This window comes from Amphibalanus amphitrite, unplaced genomic scaffold (assembly GCF_019059575.1).
Source record: "Amphibalanus amphitrite isolate SeventyFive unplaced genomic scaffold, NRLGWU_Aamphi_draft 000870F_arrow, whole genome shotgun sequence".
Classification (NCBI taxonomy): Eukaryota; Metazoa; Arthropoda; class Thecostraca; order Balanomorpha; family Balanidae; genus Amphibalanus; species Amphibalanus amphitrite.
This window is the reverse complement of record NW_024882364.1, coordinates 175,278-197,203: the sequence shown is the minus strand read 5'-3', so window position 1 is coordinate 197,203 and position 21,926 is coordinate 175,278. Positions and strand designations below refer to the sequence as shown.

General features: G+C 52.4%; 1 protein-coding gene across 1 annotated transcript in view; it reads left to right on the top strand.

Annotated features, from left to right (window-relative positions):
• The window catches only part of LOC122367445 (PAS domain-containing serine/threonine-protein kinase-like), a 45,865-nt gene that overhangs the window by 7,502 nt on the left and 16,437 nt on the right, over positions 1–21,926 (top strand). The window contains exon 7 of the mRNA XM_043340517.1: positions 109–234. Within this exon, the coding sequence (XP_043196452.1) occupies positions 109–234 (126 nt within the window). The remainder of the gene's footprint in view (positions 1–108; positions 235–21,926) is intronic.

Sequence of the window (21,926 nt, the reverse complement as noted above, 5' to 3'; positions counted from 1 at the left end):
TGAAGCAAATACGCGCAGCGCCCTGGCCAGTGTCAGCTCGCGTTTCCTCTCCATGCCGTGGATGTAATGTTGTGCGCGTCATCCCCACGAGTGTCCGTCGTGCCACAGGTGGAGGTGAAGACCAAGAAGGGTGATGTGGTGCCCGTCTCACTGTGGCTGAGGAAAATTGAGACGAGCGCCGCCGAGCGGCGCTGTGTCGCCGTTCTCGAGCCGGTGCAGCGGAAAACAGTCACGGTGAGTTTAGCAGTGGTACACTCGGGGGCAGATTGATGTTCCACAACTCTTTATCCACCGGGTTCCTATGGCTCAGCATTGGCAGCAGCCGCCTGGTACCGGTAGACTGTGCCGCTTCACTTACTTGTCAAGCGGCACAGCCTACCAACACCGTATGCCACCGGTCTGGGTCGGTGGCTGGAAGGCGATGTGGGCCGCCTGTGACGTCAGCGCAGCGGTGAGGGCCGAGCCCGGAGGCATGACTCGGGTCGGCGCGGCGCGGCGGCTGGCGAGGGCTGGGGAGTGAGGTGGGGTGGGAGCACGGACCATCGCGCGGCTGAGCGAGTGTAGTTAACTTTCGCGTCTCAAGGCGTCAATTATTCTACCTAACAATTGTGCTAAAGCAGTTGTTAAAATGTCCTATCCCCAAGACAGCGCCTATCATCATACTTGCCATGCACATTACGACACACTTAAACATGGCATTGCGACAGCCGATAGAATTTATATCACACGTGCATCGAGTTGCGGAGCTACATTGACATTGTTTTTAACAGATAAGTATTAAGGTCTTGATTGAGCTCATTGGTGTCTATTATTTCGCACAGCAATCGTCCAGAGACGTGGGAACTGGGGTTTTGGATAGCGCGGCGTCGCAACTTTAAGCAACTCTTACTGTTCCTCTAATGTGTGGTCGCAGCCACCAATAGCAAACTGTTCCATAGGAACAAATAAGTCGCGCACCTGGGACGGTTCGAATCGGGTTTCTCCAACCGGTCACCCCACGACGCTAGCGTGTATCCACTGAGCTGCCGAAACCAGCGACCACCCGCCGCGGTCAAACGCGATCAAATGTCACAATACTTTCATTGGCGGTCAGCGGGTGAATGTCATTTTGTTTTGTGCGGACGAGGACCATTCTCGGTAGCTCAGTGGATGAACGCTCGTGTCGTGAATTGGCCGGTGGGAGAAGCCCGGTTCGAGCCCCCTGAGTGGCCGACTTTTTGGCTCCTAGTTGGAACGGTTTGCTATTGGAGGCTGCGACCACATATTAGAGCAACAGTAATAATCGCTTTAAATTGGAGTGTTGGCTGCGGCACTACTCATAACCCCCAGTTCCCACGGCTCTGGACGATTGCCGTGCGAAACAATAGACACCAATCTGCTCGCTCAATCAAAACCTTAATACTAATATGTTATACAAAATATAGCTCCGCACCTCGATGCACGAGTGACATAAGTTCTATCGGCTGTCCCATTGCCACGCTTAAGTGTGTCATAATGTGCATTGCAATTATGATGATAGGCGCTGTCTTGGGGATAGGACATTTTAACAACTGCTTTAGCACAATTGTTAGGTAGAATAATTGACGCCTTGAGACGCGAAAGTTAACTACACTCGCTCAGCCGCGCGATGGTCCGTGCTCCCACCCCACCTCACTCCCCAGCCCTCGCCAGCCGCCGCGCCGCGCCGACCCGAGTCATGCCTCCGGGCTCGGCCCTCACCGCTGCGCTGACGTCACAGGCGGCCCACATCGCCTTCCAGCCACCGACCCAGACCGGTGGCATACGGTGTTGGTAGGCTGTGCCGCTTGACAAGTAAGTGAAGCGGCACAGTCTACCGGTACCAGGCGGCTGCTGCCAATGCTGAGCCATAGGAACCCGGTGGATAAAGAGTTGTGGAACATCAATCTGCCCCCGAGTGTACACACTTACACAGCGTGTAGGTAGGTACGGGGACCCGCAGTTGCTACTGTATAGCGACCCTGAGTAAATTGTCCCAGCACCCTCACAGGGAACAACGATAAGCTGTCAGAGAGCACGCACAGAAAACCTCAGCCGCTCTTGTACAGGGACGATACAGTTACTACAGTCGATATCAATGTTATCGGTTGTTACTGGACAGGACAGACGGCTCGAGTTGGGGTTCGTGTACAGTAGCAACTGCGGGTCCCCGTACACACTACTCAGGTACATACTCAGGTACTCATTACGCGGGTGGGAGGTGGGGGTCAGCCGGTACAGGTCGGAGCAGGGGAGGCTGGCCGGGGCCGAGCCGCCTTCGACCCGGGAAATGGACTGAGGAAATGAGTTAGGGTCCAGCGAGCGCCTGGGCTTGCTCTGCTGGACCTCAGCGCACCCCGTCGGGGGTCGGCAGAGGGCAGGACAGGCAGAGGAACCGGCCACCACCATGCACCAGTAGGACAGGCCGCCAGCACACATTTAGTCGGTGCTGTGCCGGAGACCGATGGTGAAGTCGTCAATATTATATCCTAGTACTGCAGGATTAACTGACCACTTCAGTTTTTTTCTAACTTTCACTATATCTGTTTCCGTGTAAAATAAGCACACTCAGCCGAAGGGGGCCATGCTTGCGATTAATGAGTCATTTTGAATGACGAAACACTACGTTCGCCCTATGAAATCACTGATCAATCGATAAGAATGCAGGATGTTAGAATATGAAATACTTTGATTCTCGATATCAATTCCCAATCAGTCACATGGCAAAGCTTATCCTACATTGTGGCCTGATAACTCGATTGGATTCACTATGGATTCACTTATCGCAGTCTCAGGGTAGGTTGCACCACTCTTAGGGATCAATAGCTCAAGCCATTGCGAAATCATCAGCTGCTCTAGCTGTGAATATTTTAATGATAGATCCAGGGTTACGGGGTCAATGGATTTTCGGTGATTCCAACTCCGACTCTGCCTTTTAAAAATCGACTCCGAGCAGAACGGTCGACTCCGACCGACTCCAACTCCGCAGTCTTTGATAGATCATTGTTTGAAATGTCAGACGTTAATTGATGACATTATTACTTTTTTCTGTCTCAGTCGTTAGAGTATGGGCGGACTGCTGGTAAGAACCTCCGGCCGTTCAGTGCCTTTCTACGGCCAGTCAGTCAGACAGTGATGCTACTCGTATAACGGGGAAAGTTGATTTGAGTGGGACATACGGTGTCCAGTTATTTTGAAAGGTAGACTCCCGTCCGTCGATTCCATCCTCAGGATGCTGAAATCCTTCTCCTTCACCCCGCAACCCCACTCCGGGCTGGACAGGCACATTTAACCCGCGCCGGGCCGGGGGGGGGGGGTGTTTGAACACCCCCCCTGCGGTTTTTCGCAGATATCTCAAAAACGGCGGCGCTGGCACACCTGTTTGTGCATCTTTTCCGCACATGTTGTGAAAATTTCAGACCCAGGTCACCTTAGGTCAGGTCACCAGGTCACGCTAAGTGACCTCACCTCAGAAAAAAATAAGAATGCTCGTCATAGCTACACCGATTGATTGATTGCCTTGAAACTTTCAGCGATTGATTAGAGCAACAATATCTATAAAATGTATATCTCGGAATTTTGATATCGGTGACCTAAGGTCAGGTCAATTTTGCGACCTCTCCATTATAAGTCAATGGGAGAAAGTTGAAAAGCGTCTGTTTTGCACGAACGTTATTCTAGACACTCTCAGACATCGAGATGTAGGTAAAATGGACACACTGAACCGGAAAATGGCAACTGTGACCCCTCGTTATGTCCCCGAGGTCATCTCAGGTCACGAACAGAATCTAACAGTTTTTCGCTAATAACTTCTGATAGAGACGTGCTAGAGCGCTGAAAACGCCTTAGATGTGTTCGGCTCGACGTTGCGGATCGACTGATATGCAACATGACCTTTTCCGGTCAGGTCATGACCTTGACCTGAGGTCAAATTTTCAAGTTGACCTTTCAAGGTCAAATTATAGTTCATTCGACGCGTCACGACGAGAGGAACACGATGGTGGCAAAAGTAATGTCATGACTCTTTTGAGTCAAAAGTTATTACCGAAAAAACGTTTTTCGTAAAAACGGCTATTTTTGAAGTTTTTGCCCCCTGGAGGCTAAACCGTTGACCTGAGGTCAAATCTGAGAACATTACTCAGAAAGGTCTGTAAAAGGGCTATCGAATGCGCTTTTCCGCGGCGCTGTAGCTCTATCGGTTCCCGAGATAGCCGTTGGCAGTTTCCAAAATGTTGAAATAGTGGACATTTGACCTTTGGTGACCTCTGGTGACCTGACCTTTGACCTGACCCAAAAAATGACCGAAGTGTTTTCGTCCTTATTTTGGACGTTCTTTCGATTGCCGCTTACCGCGTGTCGCTACGTGGCCCAGGAGCCGAGTTAGAAGGGGGGGGGGGGTGTTCAGACACCCCCCCCCCCCGGCCCGGCGCGGAATCTCAGAGCACCGGCCCGGCGCGGGTTAATATCTCATGCGGGCTGCTCCCTTGGAGCGGCACCGCTGCTCCCGAGGGAGCGCACACCCGTAGCCGGGTGCAGTGAGTATTAGGACTGGTCGGCCTGTCCTTTAGGACGGGCTCAGCCCCGGTGACTCACTAGGGTGCCTACCCAGACCAATGTCTCCCCCTTAATTCCTGTCATCCTTCCGGCTTTGAAATGGTCTCATTGGACCGAAAGGGCCTAACCCAACAAAACAAACAAACAAACAAATTTGACACGTGTTCGCTCGTCTTGAGATTCTTCCTCACACCATTGATTCGCCTCCATGGGATGGACAATATTAGCCGTTTTCACGACGGCCATCTGGTACACATTTGGTGCACGTCTGGTACAGATTAGGTGCAGATTTGGCCCAATCAGGTTCCGTGTGTCTCTTAAAGGTAGTGTGCCACCTTCCAATGATTTCCCATTTTATTTTTCCTAGGATAAGAAGCTTCTGTTTTTACCTAATATCGCAAAAAGAATCAAAAATGGGCCTAAAATAGTGTTTTTTTTTTCGCCTAAAAGTTTATCGGTTTTTCGATATGTATAACCAGTATAACGCCTTTTGGGGCGACTAACGGAGCGAGCGAGAGGGTGGGCCTTGCACGTGCGAAATTGCGAGGGGGTACCTCCAACTGACTGTGCACGGCACCCTACTAACTGGTCTCTAGCGATGTGCCAAATTTGGGCACAATCGGCCCAGCCGTTCTCGAGATCTGGAAGCGGCACCCTGCACGTGCGCACGTGCAAGATGGGTCCCAACTGACTTGTGCACGGCACCCTACTAACCGGTCCCTAACCGTGTACCAAATTTGAGCGCAATCGGTCCAGCCGTTCCCGAGATCTGGAAACGACCCCTGCACGTGCGCACGTGCAGCAGCACCCCAACTCTGGCACATGTATATGCAGTGCCTAGTGGGTGCCTACCTACATGCCAACTTTCAGCGCAATCGGCCAAGTAGTTACCGAGATATTGCAACAATTACAAAAGTGACACCTCTTCGTTTTGCACGTGGCACGTGCATAAGGGGTCACCCACATGCATCGGGAATAGTCCAATACTTGGTAGAAGGAATGAAGCTACCCTACAAAAATTACCGCGTGTAAATCGGTCAAGTGGTTGCTGAGATATAAGCCTCGCAAAAGCGTGACCACGGCCGGCCGGCCGGCCGGCCGCTCATACTCAGAAATTTCCGTTAATCTAAGGAAAGACTACGCTCGCTTCGCTCGCTCCGTAACAACTGTAGTGGGCTGACCTGCAAACAGGCGTCGGCAACAATCGCGAATGCGGCGCACATGTGACAATAAGCAAAGGTCATTATAGAGTTACGACGTGGGGCATTCCACGATAGATCGACCAAAAATAAATAAAATTTACACCCTCATATTTTATTTTTTGCTTAAAATTGGTCTAATGGGTTGTGATGGGCGGGGAACCCAGCTGTGCCAAGGATTTTTTTCTTCGAACAACGGTTTCCGAGATATAGCCTCGGGCAGTTCCTGGAGGTCACACTGCAACCCTATGTTTGGCGGCTTATAACTCAGAAACTATTGGTTTTCTATGGTAAAAACTTTATATGGTTCAACTCGCAATCAACCAACAAACGTTTTGGCTATCTCGGATTTTCGATTTTTAAAAATTTTGATCACGTGACATCTTGACCTTTTTTCGAAGAGTGACCTTGATATTTTCCCAACTGAAATTCGCAATTATGTCTGATGACGATTAAAGCCTTATCAATTGTCATTCATATGCGCAAATAAAAAAAGTGGCTTTCGGCCTGCGTTGACCTCAGGTCAGGTCATTTTTATGACCTTCCCATTATTACGAGCGGGAGCGACAGCGAGATCTCGAGAACAAAGCAAGATAGCGACAAGTGGTAAACGGCACAAAGTACACATGGATAAGGTCTACAATTTTTACTCAGGTCATTTTCAGGTCAGGTCAAAGATGACGTCACAGGGGTAAAAAGAAAGTCTAAATGGCGGCACTACATATATATGAAGTTTTTCTCGAATAACTTTCAAAGTATCCCAGCTAGGAACAAACTAATAGCACCATCGTGATCCTCTCGTCGATCCGCATCGAAACATGTGTATGTTGACCTCAAAAGGTCAAGGTCAAAAGTTGACCTTAGGTCACGTGACCTTAAGGTCATCATATATATCATTCGATGGGCCTTGACGAGCTGAAGACAATGAGCCTATCCGCGCGGCTGTATCTCAAACCTGTAAGGAATTATATGCAAAAAACATTTGGTGACCTTTAATGACGTCACATGACCCAAGAGCAACGTCACAGTTGACCAAGAGCAAAAAAGGTCTCAAGGTAGTCAAAGTTAGTCGTATATGAAGTCACTCATGGTATATTAGGCAATTCCGACGCGTTTTAGTGTAAAAATAAGGGAGCTGATTTTTCCCCAATTGACTTATAATGGGGTGGTCAAGAAATTGACCTGATCTTAGGTCATCGGTATTGAAATTCAAAACGAACTGGCGCTAGGCGAAAGCAAACACAATGGTGCCTGTTCCACGTCTCTTTCTTTATTAGATCAAAAGGTACAGCCAAAACTATTTTGACTTCCTTTTTACCCCTGTGACGTCATCTTTGACCTGACCTGAAAATGACCTCCGTAAAAATTGTAGATCTTATCCGTGTGAATCCTGTACCGTTTACCGCTTGTCGCTATCTTGCTTTATTCTCGAGATCTCGCGTCGCTCCCGCTCGTAATAATGGACAGGTCATAAAAATGACCTGACCTGAGGTCAACGCAGGGCGATAGCCACTTTTTTTATTTGCGCATATGAATGACAATTGATAAGGCTTTAATCGTCAGCAGACATAATTGCGACTTTCAGTTGGGAAAATATCAAGGTCACTCTTCGAAAAAAAGGTCAAGATGTCACGTGATCAAAATTTTCAAAAATCGAAAATCCGAGATAGCCAAAACGTTTGTTGGTTGATTGCGAGTTGAACCATAAAAAGTTTTTACCATAGAAAACCAATAGTTTCTGAGTTATAAGCCGCCAAACATAGGGTTGCAGCGTGACCTCCAGGAATTGCCTGAGGCTATATCTCGGAAACCGTTGTTCGAAGAAAAAAATCCTTGGCACAGCTGGCTTCCCCGCCCATCACAACCCATTAGACCAATTTTAAGCAAAAAATAAAATATGAGGGTGTACGGCTTTGGTCGATCTATCGTGGAATGCCCCACGTACGGGAATGAGCTGTCAGCTGTCTAATCGTATACAACACAATGTCGAATTTAAACTGTAAGCCTGTATTGGTATTGTTTCTTTAATTTGGCTGTCGAACATTAATTTATGGTTTGAAATATTATTTTATGTAAAATAATTGATATGAAACAGCCGTCTCTAAAATTATGACCCCATCTCACCACATGAAAGTGGCAGAAATGACAATGATCAGCTGACGCATTTTTCTTTGCCGTAGTCAGAGCGCGCGGCCCGACGCACCACCACCGCACCACAAAGTATGAGCAGAAGCCACCTGCGGTAGACCGCGCCCAAAGCCAGGGCCCCGGTAACGTGAGGTAGCCGAGTCGGGGCAGCGTGCGCTGACCCAAGCCGGGGCCGCGGCTTTGGGCGCGGTCTACCGCATCCCCGGGCAGCCCCGGGCTATCACATGACACCGGGAGGACGCGCGGCCCCGGCTTGGGTCAGCGCACGCTGCCCCGATTCGGCTACCTCACGTTACCGGGGCCCTGGCTTTGGGCGCGGTCTACCGCACCACCTAACAGGCGTGTTCGAAACCGCAGGAGATGATGATGAACGGGTTTATCGAAACTTGATTGGATGAGCCTATCGGTAATAGCGATTTCAGTGTGTGCATTTATTGTTCATAGTGGTGTGAAATGTGGTTGGGGTACGACCGACAACCCGTCGGGGCGAATTTCGCACTGGGGTACTCAAAATTTGAAGAATTTAAGACGTTTCCATGAGTTTTGAAGGTATGGATAAGTTCTAAAAAACCGGTTCTCCTTATCTGGGCCATTAACTCCATACGGTCCAGGAAAGCTGGCACACTACCTTTAACAGCTATCAGCAGGGTTGCACTAATTGCTGATACGCCTGCTTTGTCATATTATCGGAGAGCATCATCGATTAAAACACTGAAATAAATCCATAAAATGAAGATATTTGCTGTAAAAGAAATTAGGTGCAGATTTGATCAAATCAGGTGCATTCGCCGGATAGCCCGTCGTGAAAACGGCTATCATCAACTGCACGGACCTTACTGAGCATTTGGTTCGTCTCGTGAAATTCACCCAATGACTACAATTCTACATATATCGAAAATGAAAGGGTAACGTTTCGATCTGCACTGACTAATGATACGACCTGCCTCAAGTTTCCATCGTGTTGCGACTAGACATAGTGTTACGTTCTGATGATGGCGTCTGTTGAATATGATGGAGATTTGTTGGTACTGAAAGGATACTGTTCATCACCGGCACCATAAATATTTACATTTTGACGTCATAATTCCGTGGAGTGGTGCAAGCAGCCGGCGGGTCGCACTCGCTTCCCAACAGCGGATATTGCGAAATTTTCCGTTAATAGCAGCCTCGGCGTTGCCAGCGGCACCCATTTTCAGGCTGATACTGCTTCGGGAAACTCAGCTCCCGTGGCCACACAGGGCCCACGACCTCATTCCGCAGTGGCCAGATCACTTCGTACTTACACGTAACGCCGAATATTTCCACTGCTGTGTTGGAGCGTCATTTTTTAGGACTTTGCTTGGAGTGGAGCTCATTGCTTGGCTTCGGCTAGGCCTCTTTCCTCGTTGCGTGTTTATGCTTTTCGTTTAACCCGCGCCCGGCTGGGGGTCCTGGATTTCCACGCCCTGCTGGGGGGGGGGGGGGTGTTTGAACACCCCCCTTCTAACTCGGCTCCTGGGCTACGTAGCGATACGCGGAAGGCGGCGTTCGAAAGAGCGTCAAAAATAATGACGAAATCACTTCGGTCAATTTTTTGGTCAGGTCAAAGGTCAGGTCACCAGAGGTCATTGAAGGCGAAATTTCGCCGATTTCCAGGTCGATTGTCGACAATTTCCAAGAAGCCAACGCATAACTCGGGAACCAATAGAGCTACAGCGTCGCGGAAAAGCGCATTCGATAGCTCTATTAACGCCCTTTCTGAATAATTTTCTCAGATTTGACCTAACGTCAACGGTTTTGCCTGCAGGGGGCAAAAACTGCAAAAATAACCGATTTTTTCGGAAACAGTTTTCCTGCAATAACTTTTGACCCAAGCCTTGTACGAGCTTACTTTTACCGGCATCGTGTTCCTCTCGTCAAGACGCATCGAATGAACTATAACTTGACCTTGAAAGGTCAACTTGAAAATTTGACCTCAGGTCAAGGTCATGACCTGACCGGAAAGGGTCATGTTGCATATCAGTCGATCCGTATCGTCGAGCTGAACACATCTAAGGCGTTTTCATCGCTCTAGCATGCCTCTATCAAAAGTTATTTGCGAAAAACTGTTAGATACCATTCGTGACCTAAGATGACCTCAGGGCATAAACAGGGGTCACGGACACCATTTTCATGTTCAGTGTGTCTAAACCACTTGTAATTCAGTGTTTGGGAGTGTTTATAATGTCTTTCGTCCAAAAAAGGCGCATATCAATTTTCTCCCATTGACTTATAATGGGGAGGTCGCAAAATTGACCTGACCTTAGGTCATCGATATAAAAATTCTGAGATATACATTTTGTACATGCTCTTGCTCTTAGCAATCGCTGAAAGTTTCAAAGCGATCGGTCACTCGGTGTAGCTATGACAGACATTGAAACTTTTTATGAGGTGAGGTCACTTCAAGTGACCTGGTGACCTGACCTTGAATGACCTTGGTCTGAAATTTTCACAACATGTGTAGAATTGATGTATGATAAGGTGTACCAAAAACGGCGGCGCTCCGCGCCGCCGTTTTTGAGATATTTGCGAAAAACCACAAGGGGGGGGTGTTCAAACACCCCCCTCCCCCAGCAGGGCGCGGGTTAATTGACTGCTGCTACAGCTAATGCAATGTTTTATGTAATTGTTTATGTCTTTCTATGCGTACCTTCATGGTATCTTGTTTTCTGAAAGACTTCTTCCAGACAAATCATTTGGATGGATTGCGTTGGGAAAGAAAAGTGGAAACATTACATTACGGAGCATTACTTCTGTCAAAGCTGCACTTGTCGAAACACTCCAAACAGGCAAACTCCATATTGGCAAACTCGCACAGATGTTTGTGAGATGTGAGACGACGATCGATTGCTGTGCCATTTCCCAGCTGCGTAGCGGTTTGTGACGCAAAGTGTCACAGGGATGGTTACGGGGTGACAGGGTGCAGCGCGTATCGTACGGAACCTTGGACCCCTGTTATCCAGGTCGGCTTTGCGTAATGGCGACCCTTACCCACTGAGGACACCTGTATTCGATAGACTATCTCTCAGAGTCTGCCAACCGGAATCGGCCGAGCATAAGTTAGAGTCGCTCGCTCCGATACCGACGGCCGAAGAACTGAGACATTGCTGTCCTCCCCTCCCCTCCCCTACCCCTCCACTACGCTTGTCCACAGGGGAGCGACCCATTCTTACTCCCCGGCTTCAAGAAACCGCCCTATCCAAGCTTAGATCGATTTGTGGATGCAGTCGGGATGGAAAATGGCAAATGAATGGCAACCGTTGGTGATCCAATTTCAAGTTTGCTTCGGTGTTAACAAGGCATAGACTGATAAACTGTGACGCCGTGACTGACGACGTTTTGGAAGCCGATCTAAAAGGCTTGTGCATTGTGTGAGGCAAAATAGAAATGGTCGGAACTCGGAATGTCGTACCTAAGTGCCGTTAAAATTATCCTTCAGAATCGGGTGGACAAAAATGCTTGCCGACTCCCAGCGTTGTGCACAGATGCGATATTATGGATCCGGGATATAATTCAATGGATTTTTACCAAGAACGCTATGGAAGCGACTCGAGCAGAAATATGAATGAAGCCACCTTTGTGATACTGATTCGGTGACGCGGGACGCCGGCGTCTTCGGCCCGCGGCTGACTGAGGGGGCAGACCCGGCAGTGAGGGTAGGGATTGGAGGGGGAGGGGAACTCGTCCCCTCGCTGCCGCGGTCGCACAGTGGGTGTCGCCACGATGTCCTCTGGTTTACATGCACTGACGACACTCGTGTTTTGAGACTGGCTGAGGGGGATTAGGAGGTCGAAATTGGGATAGGATTGGTGAGGAAGGCGACAGTCGCTGCCTGATCAAGGCACCTCAGTGGCGAGGGCGCCGTGAGCAGACAGATCTACCGATACTTCGACGCCTCGATAGCGAGGTTGGCCGAAGCCGACTGGCCACGCCCCTTGTATGGAAAGAGGCCCCTTTCCCCGGTCTCGATGGCGAAACGCGGGAAAAGAGTTAAGCCCTCGGTTTTCGCTGGCGAAACACCGGTGGCCGCCCCCTCACACACCCCAACGAGGTGAGAAAAGCCGAGGTCCCCGGAAGTAGGACGGGTCACAGTAACACGCTTTTGTAGCCTGCCGTCAGTCCTCGCACTTCCGTCACTTCCGTCTCTCACTTCTCTCACAGCCACTGAGTTCAACCACTGGATATTTATTGTCACTTCTCACAATTCACTCCAGAATCCAGCTTCACTCCGTACCCCCAACAGACCGCGTTACACGCACACATAGACTGAACCCGCCTACGACTCACCCGCCCGAGATCAGCTCGCTGGTGCCCCGCGGCGCGGGACACCAGCGACCAATCAGCGCGCTCCCCGCGCATGACCTCACCAGGTCAGACACGCCTCGGGCGCCACGTGGCCGCAGCGGCCGGCTCGGCAGCCGCGCGGGCCGGCCGGCGACTCGGCGGGTACCGCTCAGCAGCGGTCGGTGACAACATCCTCCCCCACCGTGTTGCACTAAAGAACAACACACAAAACCATGCACCGAGGCGCTGCACAATTGTTGAACATCAAACAAGACGTCTTTAGACCGCGAATCCCTCCGCGACAAAAATGAGTTTCACCGCTGAGAAACCTCAGCAAACCAACTTTAGGGCAACAGAAATCAACTATTCTCCCCACCGTCAGGGCCAATGACACGGCTCGGTCATAGCCACGTTTGTTGCCATGCGCGCTCTGTACGTTACCGATCACCCACACGGTGACCTTCACACCCCACGTCCACGTGACCGTTGCTGATCCCCAGCCCCTCGAAATGGCGAGGCCACTGGGAATCAGCAGAATATCTGATAGTTCGCCTCCTCGATGGCGAGGTTGATCTTGCGTGTTGCGAGATTCCGGCTTCCGTTTACGTGCAGTCCTCCTCGAGGAAACATATCTTTGCGGTTGGCCGAGTGTAGACCTTCCCGCCGGATGTCCTCAGCTCCGCCGATCTCACTCTTCCGTCCCTACCTGGGAAAACCCGAACGACCCGCGCCAGGGGCCATGAGCCTCTGGTGAGGCTCGACTCTGCCATGAGTACGAGATCACCGACCCGCAGATTCCTCGTTTCTTGACGCCACTTGCTGCGACTTGTTAGGCTCGGTAGGTACTCTCGGGTCCACCGCTTCCATACGTGCTCCGCTAGCGCCTGTGACTGTCTCCATCGGCGACGGCTGGAGATCTCGCCCTCTCTTGTCAGTGCCGGGGCGAGATGAGGTGAAGCGCAGCCCAGCAGGAAGTGATTGGGCGTTAGAGCCTCAGAGTCAGCCGGATCCGAGCTCACGTAGGTGAGCGGTCTGCTATTGACCATATGCTCTACCTCGGCGAACACGGTCAGCAGGACCTCATCGGTCAGCAGCTGCGAACCGACCACGGCCTGCAGGCATGTCTTGACGGATCTCACCATTCGCTCCCAGACACCGCCCATGTGGCTAGCCGCTGGCGGGTTGAACCGCCAGTCGATCTCGAACGCGCTCATTCTCTCTGGCATGGCTGCTGATAGAGCCTGGAGCTCCTGGCGAAGCTCCCGGTCGCTACCGATGAAGTTCGTGCCGCGATCCGAGAAGATGACCGCCGGCTGCGACCTGCGCGCGAAGAAGCGCCTCAGAGCCATGATGCAGCTGTCGATGTCGAGAGCGTGCGCCACTTCCAAGTGCACAGCTCGAGTGGCCATGCATGTCACTAGCAGGCCATACCGTTTCTCCGTCTTACGGAATCGCTTCACCAGCAACGGTCCGAAGAAGTCTATGCCAGCGTTCTTGAACGGCCGACCAGCTTCTAGTCGCTGGCTCGGGAGGTCACCCATCCGCGGCGACGTTGGTGTTGTCCTGCGTCGATGGCAGAAAGAACAGTCCCGGAGCTGCTTCTTCACTGCGGCGCGTCCCTGTGGCATCCAATACCTTTGTCGAACTTCATTTAGGGTGTGCTCCACCCCGGCATGGCCGTGCCTTACATGTTCGTGGCTGATCACGAGTCGAGCGAGCTCGCTCTTCCGTGGAAGGATGACTGGATGTCTCGCGTCTTCTCGCGTGGCAGCCCTGTCGATGCGCCCTCCCACTCGGATCAGATCGTTGACGTCAAGGATCGGGGTCAGCGGCAGCAGCGTGCTTGAAGATGGCAGTGGCCGTCCTTGTTCCAGACATTTGCGCTCTGCTCCGTAGGTTGAAACCTGTTCCCGCTTCACGAGCCAGATCTCCGCTTCCTTCACTTCTGCACTTGATAGGGGTCCGCTGACTTTTGCCAACTGTCCAGGCAAGCATGCCTTCGCGTTTCTTGCAAAGCGTTTCATCCAGGCGGCCACCCTCCTGCACTTGAGCCAGGATGAGAACCTGGCTGGGTCTGGTTCTGCTGGGACTGACTCCGTGGTCGAGCTGGCGAACACACTGCGCATCTCCTCTTCCTCGTCGCACGACAGCGGTGCCGGCTCCTCCTGAGGTGGCCACTGTTCAGCGTCACCTCGCAGGAAGTCCGGTCCCGCAAGCCATCGGCAGTCGTGGGTGAGTGCGAGCACCGAGAGTCCTCTTGTACAGTCATCTGCTGGGTTGAGCCGTCCAGGCACATGTCGCCAGCGTGCATCTCGCGTGAGCTCATGGATTTCTGCTAGCCTGTTCGACACGAACGTCTTGAATCTTCGGGTCTCGTTTGAGATGTACTGCTGTATGACCCGGCTGTCTGTCCAGCAGATCACATCATCAGGTCGATGTGTCAGCTCCGCGAGGACCGCAGCGACCAGGCGCGCACCGAGGACTGCTCCCTGCAGCTCGAGTCTGACAATCGACAGACGTCTCAGCGGTGCCACCCGACACTTGCCCATCAAGAAATGGCAGAAGTGCGATCCGCTGCTCGAAGTCGTCCTTAGGTAGGCCACCGCGCCAAACGCGTCCTCTGAGGCGTCGCAGAACATGTGCAGCTCACTTCGCACCGTCTCCAATCCTGCCGGCAGCACACAGCGCTGAACGGCTACCGCATCGAGCTTCTCTGCCTCCTTCAACCACTTGCTCCACTCACTAGACTGCAGCTCCGGCAGATCGTCGTCCCACTCCAAGTGAAGAAGCCACAGGCGTTGCATCATCACTTTCGCCCTTATCGTGAACGGAGCAGCGATCCCAAGAGGGTCAAACACAGACGACACCTTGCAGAGGACGGCACGTTTGGTCGCCTTGACTTCCTGCCTCCTGAGACGGAATCCCAGCGTGTCCTTCGTCTCGTCCCAGACGATACCGAGAGCTTTCTCGGCTGTTGGTGATCCTGTCAGACATAAACTCGAGGAAACACTGGCTTGGTCTCCTTCTGGGATCTTCCGAAGTACGACAGGTGAATTGCTGCGCCACTTGGTGAGATGAAAGCCTCCCTTCGACAGAGCTTCAGACACCTCAGTGAGCAGCTGTTGGGCAGTGCTCTCAGTCGGAGCTGAGAGCAGACAGTCATCCATGTAGAAGCTCCGAGCCTTCTCTTCTGCACTCAGGATGGCACGAGTCTTCGTCTCGGCTTCGTAGTCGATGAGTGCCCGTCTCAGCACGTAGTTGGCGATGGCAGGGGATGACTTGGCGCCGAAAATTACGACCAGCATCTGGTACACGTCGGGTTTTCGGCATCCTTCCAGAGCTCGCCAGAGGAAGCTGGATGCTGGTTGGTCTTCTTCCCGGATTCGTACTTGGTGGTACATCTGCTTGATATCAGCAGTGACCGCGATGAGACCCTCCCTGAATCGCAGGAGTACGCCAGGAAGGTTCTGCAGCAGATCCGGGTCTGTGACGAGCTTGTCGTTGAGAGACGTGCCTCTGTGCTTTGCAGCCGCGTCGAAGACGACTCGAACTTTACCCGGCTTATTCGGGTTGACGACTGCGTGGTGCGGAAGGATCCAACGCTTCTCTTTCTGCTCTCGTACCTCGTCTGGCAACAGCTTTCTTGCATGACCATCAGCGACATAGCCTTCGATGATAGCTTTGTATTTTGTTGCCAGTTCCGGTTGCCTTTTCAACTTCCTTTCGGTGCTCTCCAGTCGATCATACGCTTGCTTCCAGTTGTTTGGAAACACGGGTTCCTCTTCACCCCACAGCAGCCCGGTCTCGTATCTGTCTCCCACCTTTCTCGTGTGCTGATCCAGGAGGCTCAGAGCTCGAATGTCCTCTTGTGACCTGGCGTCTGGAACGTTGACTTTTGTGCCGAAGGCTTCCGTCGTCCACCATTCCTCGATACGCTCCTTCAGATCTTCATCGCCGGAAGCCGGCCGTCGCACAAACATGACTTGGCGCATAGTGCTGGGTATCAGTGACGCTATGGAGCCCGTGAGTGTCCATCCAAAATCTGTTCTCACCGCCACCGGCTGTCCGGGGCGTCCAACTCGTGCCTCATGTTGCAGCACAGCTTCCAGGATGTTGGCTCCAAGAAGTAGCTCAACTCTTGCACCACTGTACTGCCGGAGATCCAAGTCATGCACGTGCTTCCAGCTACGGACATGATGACTACCGATGCTCGGCGCAGCCACGTTGAGCTTCGGCACGGACCATACTTCTGGTACTTTGATGCGCTCTTTCTTGGCGTCTGCCCCAAGAGGACTGACTGTCAGCTCGACACGAACTGATGATTGTCGCGGGCCACTTCCTTCGATGTTCTGCAGGCGCAGGTCTTCTCGTCTCCCGTGCACTCCGACCTCCTTCAGCACATCTTCACAGCAGAGAGACGTCTGGGCTCCCGGATCCAACAGCGCCACCACATCCCTGTCTCCCTTTGGACCGTGGATTCGGACAGGTACGAGTTGCAACAGCGTGTCTGTGGCCTCTGTCAAGGCCACGCCAACAATGGGGCTTCCATTTGTAGCTTCACGTTCTGGTTCAACTCGGTTTCCTCTGCTGGCTGAAGTACTTCTGTTTGTGTGGAGAAGTCTGTGGTGCGTTGCGTTGCAGCCGTTCAATCCGCAGCGTCTTGCAGATCTGCAGGACCTCATGAAGTGTCCTTTGTTGAGGCATCCCCAACAGAGCCGCTCTTTGCTCACCACCGTTGACTTCTCTTCGTGAGTCTTGGTCTTGAACTCCGGACAGTCTTGTAGTCTGTGCCCTTCCTTGCACACGACGCATGACCGGAAACCTCGGTTTTCTGTCTGAGAAGAAGTTGCTGACGTAGTCAGCGTCGTCCTCTTCGACGACGTCTCTTTTGGGTGTGCAGGTGGTTTCCTCTTTTCTTGGTCACGACTTTGGGTGACAGATTGTCTCAGGATCGTCACCTCAGTCTTCAGCCATTCACTGAAGATCTCCAGATTCGGTCGGCTGGGACGTCTTCTGTGGACTTCCCGTCCCCACTGAAGAGTCAGCTCCCCTGGCAGCTTGGCAACGACTCGACGGAGGTTCTCGCTTGCTTCCAGGTCACTGTCATACCCAAGCGTACGCAGCGTCATCACGGTGTTACTTATGGCTGAGCTAAACCTCTCCATAGACGCCAGGTTGTCTATGGATGGAGCTGGAGTCGTGAACATCGTCTTGAGATACGCCTGGCTGACCTCAGCTTCTTGACCAAAGCGTTCATATAACATCGCCAACGCTTGCTGGTACATCCTGCCATCGAAGAGGAATCCCTCGATCGCTTGGTGCGCGGCTCCCTCCATTGCTTGCTGTAGATGTGTCATTCGCTCAGTATTGGAGAGAGAAGCCTGATCATGTACCAGCGCCTTGAATAGGCCGATCCATCGCGGCCACTCACCGGGGTCTCCCGAGAACCGCGGCAACCCGAGGCGAGGGATGCTCTTGGCGAAGGCTGACGACCCGGATGAGTGCAACTCTCCTCGGTTTCTGAAGTCTGTCGTCCAGGTGCTAGGATTCAAAGACGTATTACCACCCGCGTCTTCCTCTCTTCCAGGCCTGCAGATACTCCCATGCACATCGGTGTCTGACCGTCGGTCACATAGTTGCTCCTCGCGGGCGAGAGGGATGGACTTTGAAGGTGATTCTTCTGCTGGTTGCTCTTGGTCCGCCTCTTGAGCTTTCTGTCGAGATTCTTGCGCTGGTATGGCACAGCCCTCCACGGGAGTTGTGGCGTTTCCACTGTCCCCCGCCTCCGCTGACCTGGACCGGCCCGGTTCCGCGGCAGAATCTTCGAAGTCATGACGGCGATCCCAGTTTAGCTCGTCTTCTGCAGCATGATAGAGACGCACTTTCCTCGCCGCCCGCTCCCGAGCCTCTTCAGCAGTCTTGATCTTCAGCGCCCTTTCACGCTCCTCCAGTTCCCATTCCTCTTGCTGCCGGCACTTCTCCAGCTCCTGTTCCTCTTGCTGCCGGCGCTTCTCCTCCTGTTGCCGGCGCTGTTCCACCTGCATTCTGGCCATCTTGTGCTGGCGCTCCTCTTCAACCTGCGCTTTTATGTCCCGCAGTTTGCCATCCGCATCGTCCAGCTCCACTTCTGCTTCCTTTGACTTCGTCGAGACGGCTGACATCGCAGAGGTTCGTGACCTTGCTCGACTTCTGCGACTTCGGCGAGAAGCGGCGGTCGATGAGCGAGCTTCGTCTAATTGCTGTAGATACTGTTGAATCTTCCCCCGAATCGAGCACTCTTCTTCTTCTAGTCGATCTGCGTATTCCTGAGCATCCTCGATCTCTTCGTCATCAATCAGGCTCTCATACGTTTGTTGAACTTTTCTTAAGTCGGCGAAGGCTTCCTCCAGCCTGAGGTTAACCTTCTGAATACTATCGCTGCTGGCTTGCCTAGCAATCTCTTCTTCAACTGTTTTTGATATCCGAGTGACTGCTGCCCTCTTGAATCCCCGCTGACGGCGTAGGCTTGCCAGCTCCTTCTCCTTGGCAGCTCGCTGAGCTGCGTCCATGCCCGGATCCGATGGCTTCATGACATGCTCCTCCTCCTTCGCCTCCATCTGCGTCTTGTCCATTGCTACCACCGGTTTTATCCGGCCCGCGGAGGACCAGAAATGTCGCCACGATGTCCTCTGGTTTACATGCACTGACGACACTCGTGTTTTGAGACTGGCTGAGGGGGATTAGGAGGTCGAAATTGGGATAGGATTGGTGAGGAAGGCGACAGTCGCTGCCTGATCAAGGCACCTCAGTGGCGAGGGCGCCGTGAGCAGACAGATCTACCGATACTTCGACGCCTCGATAGCGAGGTTGGCCGAAGCCGACTGGCCGCGCCCCTTGTATGGAAAGAGGCCCCTTTCCCCGGTCTCGATGGCGAAACGCGGGAAAAGAGTTAAGCCCTCGGTTTTCGCTGGCGAAACACCGGTGGCCGCCCCCTCACACACCCCAACGAGGTGAGAAAAGCCGAGGTCCCCGGAAGTAGGACGGGTCACAGTAACACGCTTTTGTAGCCTGCCGTCAGTCCTCGCACTTCCGTCACTTCCGTCTCTCACTTCTCTCACAGCCACTGAGTTCAACCACTGGATATTTATTGTCACTTCTCACAATTCACTCCAGAATCCAGCTTCACTCCGTACCCCCAACAGACCGCGTTACACGCACACATAGACTGAACCCGCCTACGACTCACCCGCCCGAGATCAGCTCGCTGGTGCCCCGCGGCGCGGGACACCAGCGACCAATCAGCGCGCTCCCCGCGCATGACCTCACCAGGTCAGACACGCCTCGGGCGCCACGTGGCCGCAGCGGCCGGCTCGGCAGCCGCGCGGGCCGGCCGGCGACTCGGCGGGTACCGCTCAGCAGCGGTCGGTGACAACAGTGGGGACTAGTGATGTCAATTACGGAAAATCGGAATACCGATACCAAACCAAATACCAACCAAAACCACGGGAAAATACCGAAACCAAACCAACTTGGGAAACTGAGGGAAATACCAACTTTTTACCGATTTATTAGCCTCTTATACATTAGTGAGGGCTTATGATACCAACAAAATACCAAACACATTACGATTGAAATACCAAATACCAAGTTGGCATCGGTTTGGTATCGGTATACCAAAAAGTTGGTATCTGATTGACATCTCTAGTGGGGACCCACCCCTCCCCTGCTCTCCCCTCTCTACGGTGCCCTCCCGCGACCCTTCGGCGAAAGGGGCGTAAACAGCGCGCTCGGGTCCGTCGGTCCGGCGCCGGTCGGGCTCAGTGATCGCCGCGGCGCCAGCGGGCCGGTGTGCGGGCGGAGCGGCCCTGCGTGCGTGTGCGTGTCTGCGTGTTGTCGCGATGGTGGCCTGCCGGAGCCGCAGCTGGAGCCACGAGCTGCGGCTCCGCGTGCTGCGCGGACGGGCACGCCAGACGCTGAGCGGTGGCGGCGTCTGTGGCGATGTGATGGTGGAGATCGCCGACCGACACCGAGTGACAGTCAGCACCGAGTCCGCAGTCAGTACCACGGCGAGAGTTAAGGCCGCCGTCCACTGTGCGGTCCGTACGGAATTTAACACAGAACCCTATGGGCGCATCCGGTCCGTACGGAAATCGTGTGCGCTCCGTCCGGACCGCATCCGAACGGCAATCAGCTGTTGATTTTCCGTCAGCTCTCCGCATGCGTTTCGGATGCGGTTGCTACGGAGACGGAAGAGTGATGTCCGACGCGTTGAACTTTTCTGCGGAAAACGCATCCGGAACGTCCGGAACAGACGTGGTTTGGGGCCGTATCGGAGGCAAACATTGTGAATTGTACGAAGAATTGGAACTCGATCATCATGAAGTAATTAAAAATTATTTCCTTAGAATGGCAAGAGTATTCGCTGCTGGTTACTTGCAATATTTTATTTGGTAATAAGTGATAGGAAACATTTATTAGCTCTCCGCATCCGGACCGCATCCGGACCGGATGCGGCCAGCGTGCGGCGACATTCCGGACGGACTCCGGAGTCCGGACGGAATTCCGTCGCAGTGGACGGCGGCCTTTAGTGTTGTGTCCACAGTCTTTTTTGTCTAGCTATGCAGTCATGTCGCAGCCACAGTCCCTGTCCGTCCATAGTCAGTAACGCAGCCATACCTACCGCTTCCACCGCGTCCACAGTCCGTCAGTTACCTATTCCTGCGTCCACAATTGCCGTTTTCAGTACATCTTCCACTGTTTTAGAATATCACCGTCGGCGTCTACTGCACTTTGTCCATCGGGCCAAAGAACGGTGGCCACCGCAAAAGTCGCCATTTGTGAAAGAAGACCGTGCCCGATTTACCGAATACGCATAGCGGACGTTTATATCCTCCAAGAGAAATACAATTCTCATTGTAGCTTTTATCCCGTCAGAAACCAGCGTGACTTTGGACACCTTCGATCTGGTCAAGTTCTCATATGAGGTTGACTGGTTAGTGGTTACGATTGAAATTTCCGACGATATTCTAGCCAGTTCTCCAGAAATGTAAAAGTTAATCTTTCGAATTTTCGAAGAGGTCGGTGCTTCCCACCCGGCAGAGCTACAGGGTGGAAAGTAATTACGCGAACATGTATTTTCTTACAATTTCGCCCGTCAGTGGAGATTTTGTATGAGCGCGGGCTGTTATGGAACATGACTGGTCGTGTTTGTTTTCGCCTCATCTAACAAAAGTGACCTTACTTTGAAAAATGACTTGGAAGGTCTACAACACCTCTCGGCTTCGAGTGGTGCTGACGCCATACGCTGCTCAAGACCAAAATGGGCGAAGAGCTCAATTTGAAGTTGCCAGGGAAAGCGTTTGTGATTATTTTGGCTGGATTGGTGCGGAAGGGACTCGGAACGGTCTCGGCACCAACATTACTCAATTACACCTTTGGTTGAAGCATAATAAAACTTAAGAGGACTTAAAAAGCAAAGCCGTTGGCGGCAGTAAAACCTCGGCGAATTCAGGCGCCGAATGGGTGGTCACCATTTCCGCGACCAAACGACAACAGTCGACCCGAAAACAGGCGAAATGGTTTACTTTGGCCGGGTACCCGATCTAAGATATCACGATTCATACATAAATCCGTGAAAATTCGAAAATCAAGCCGTACAAACAATCGAGATGGCCAAAATTCATGAATTAACAGCAGGATTGTCAATTTAAGTTTTCTAAAGACCGCCAAACCTGAACAGAGGAGGAC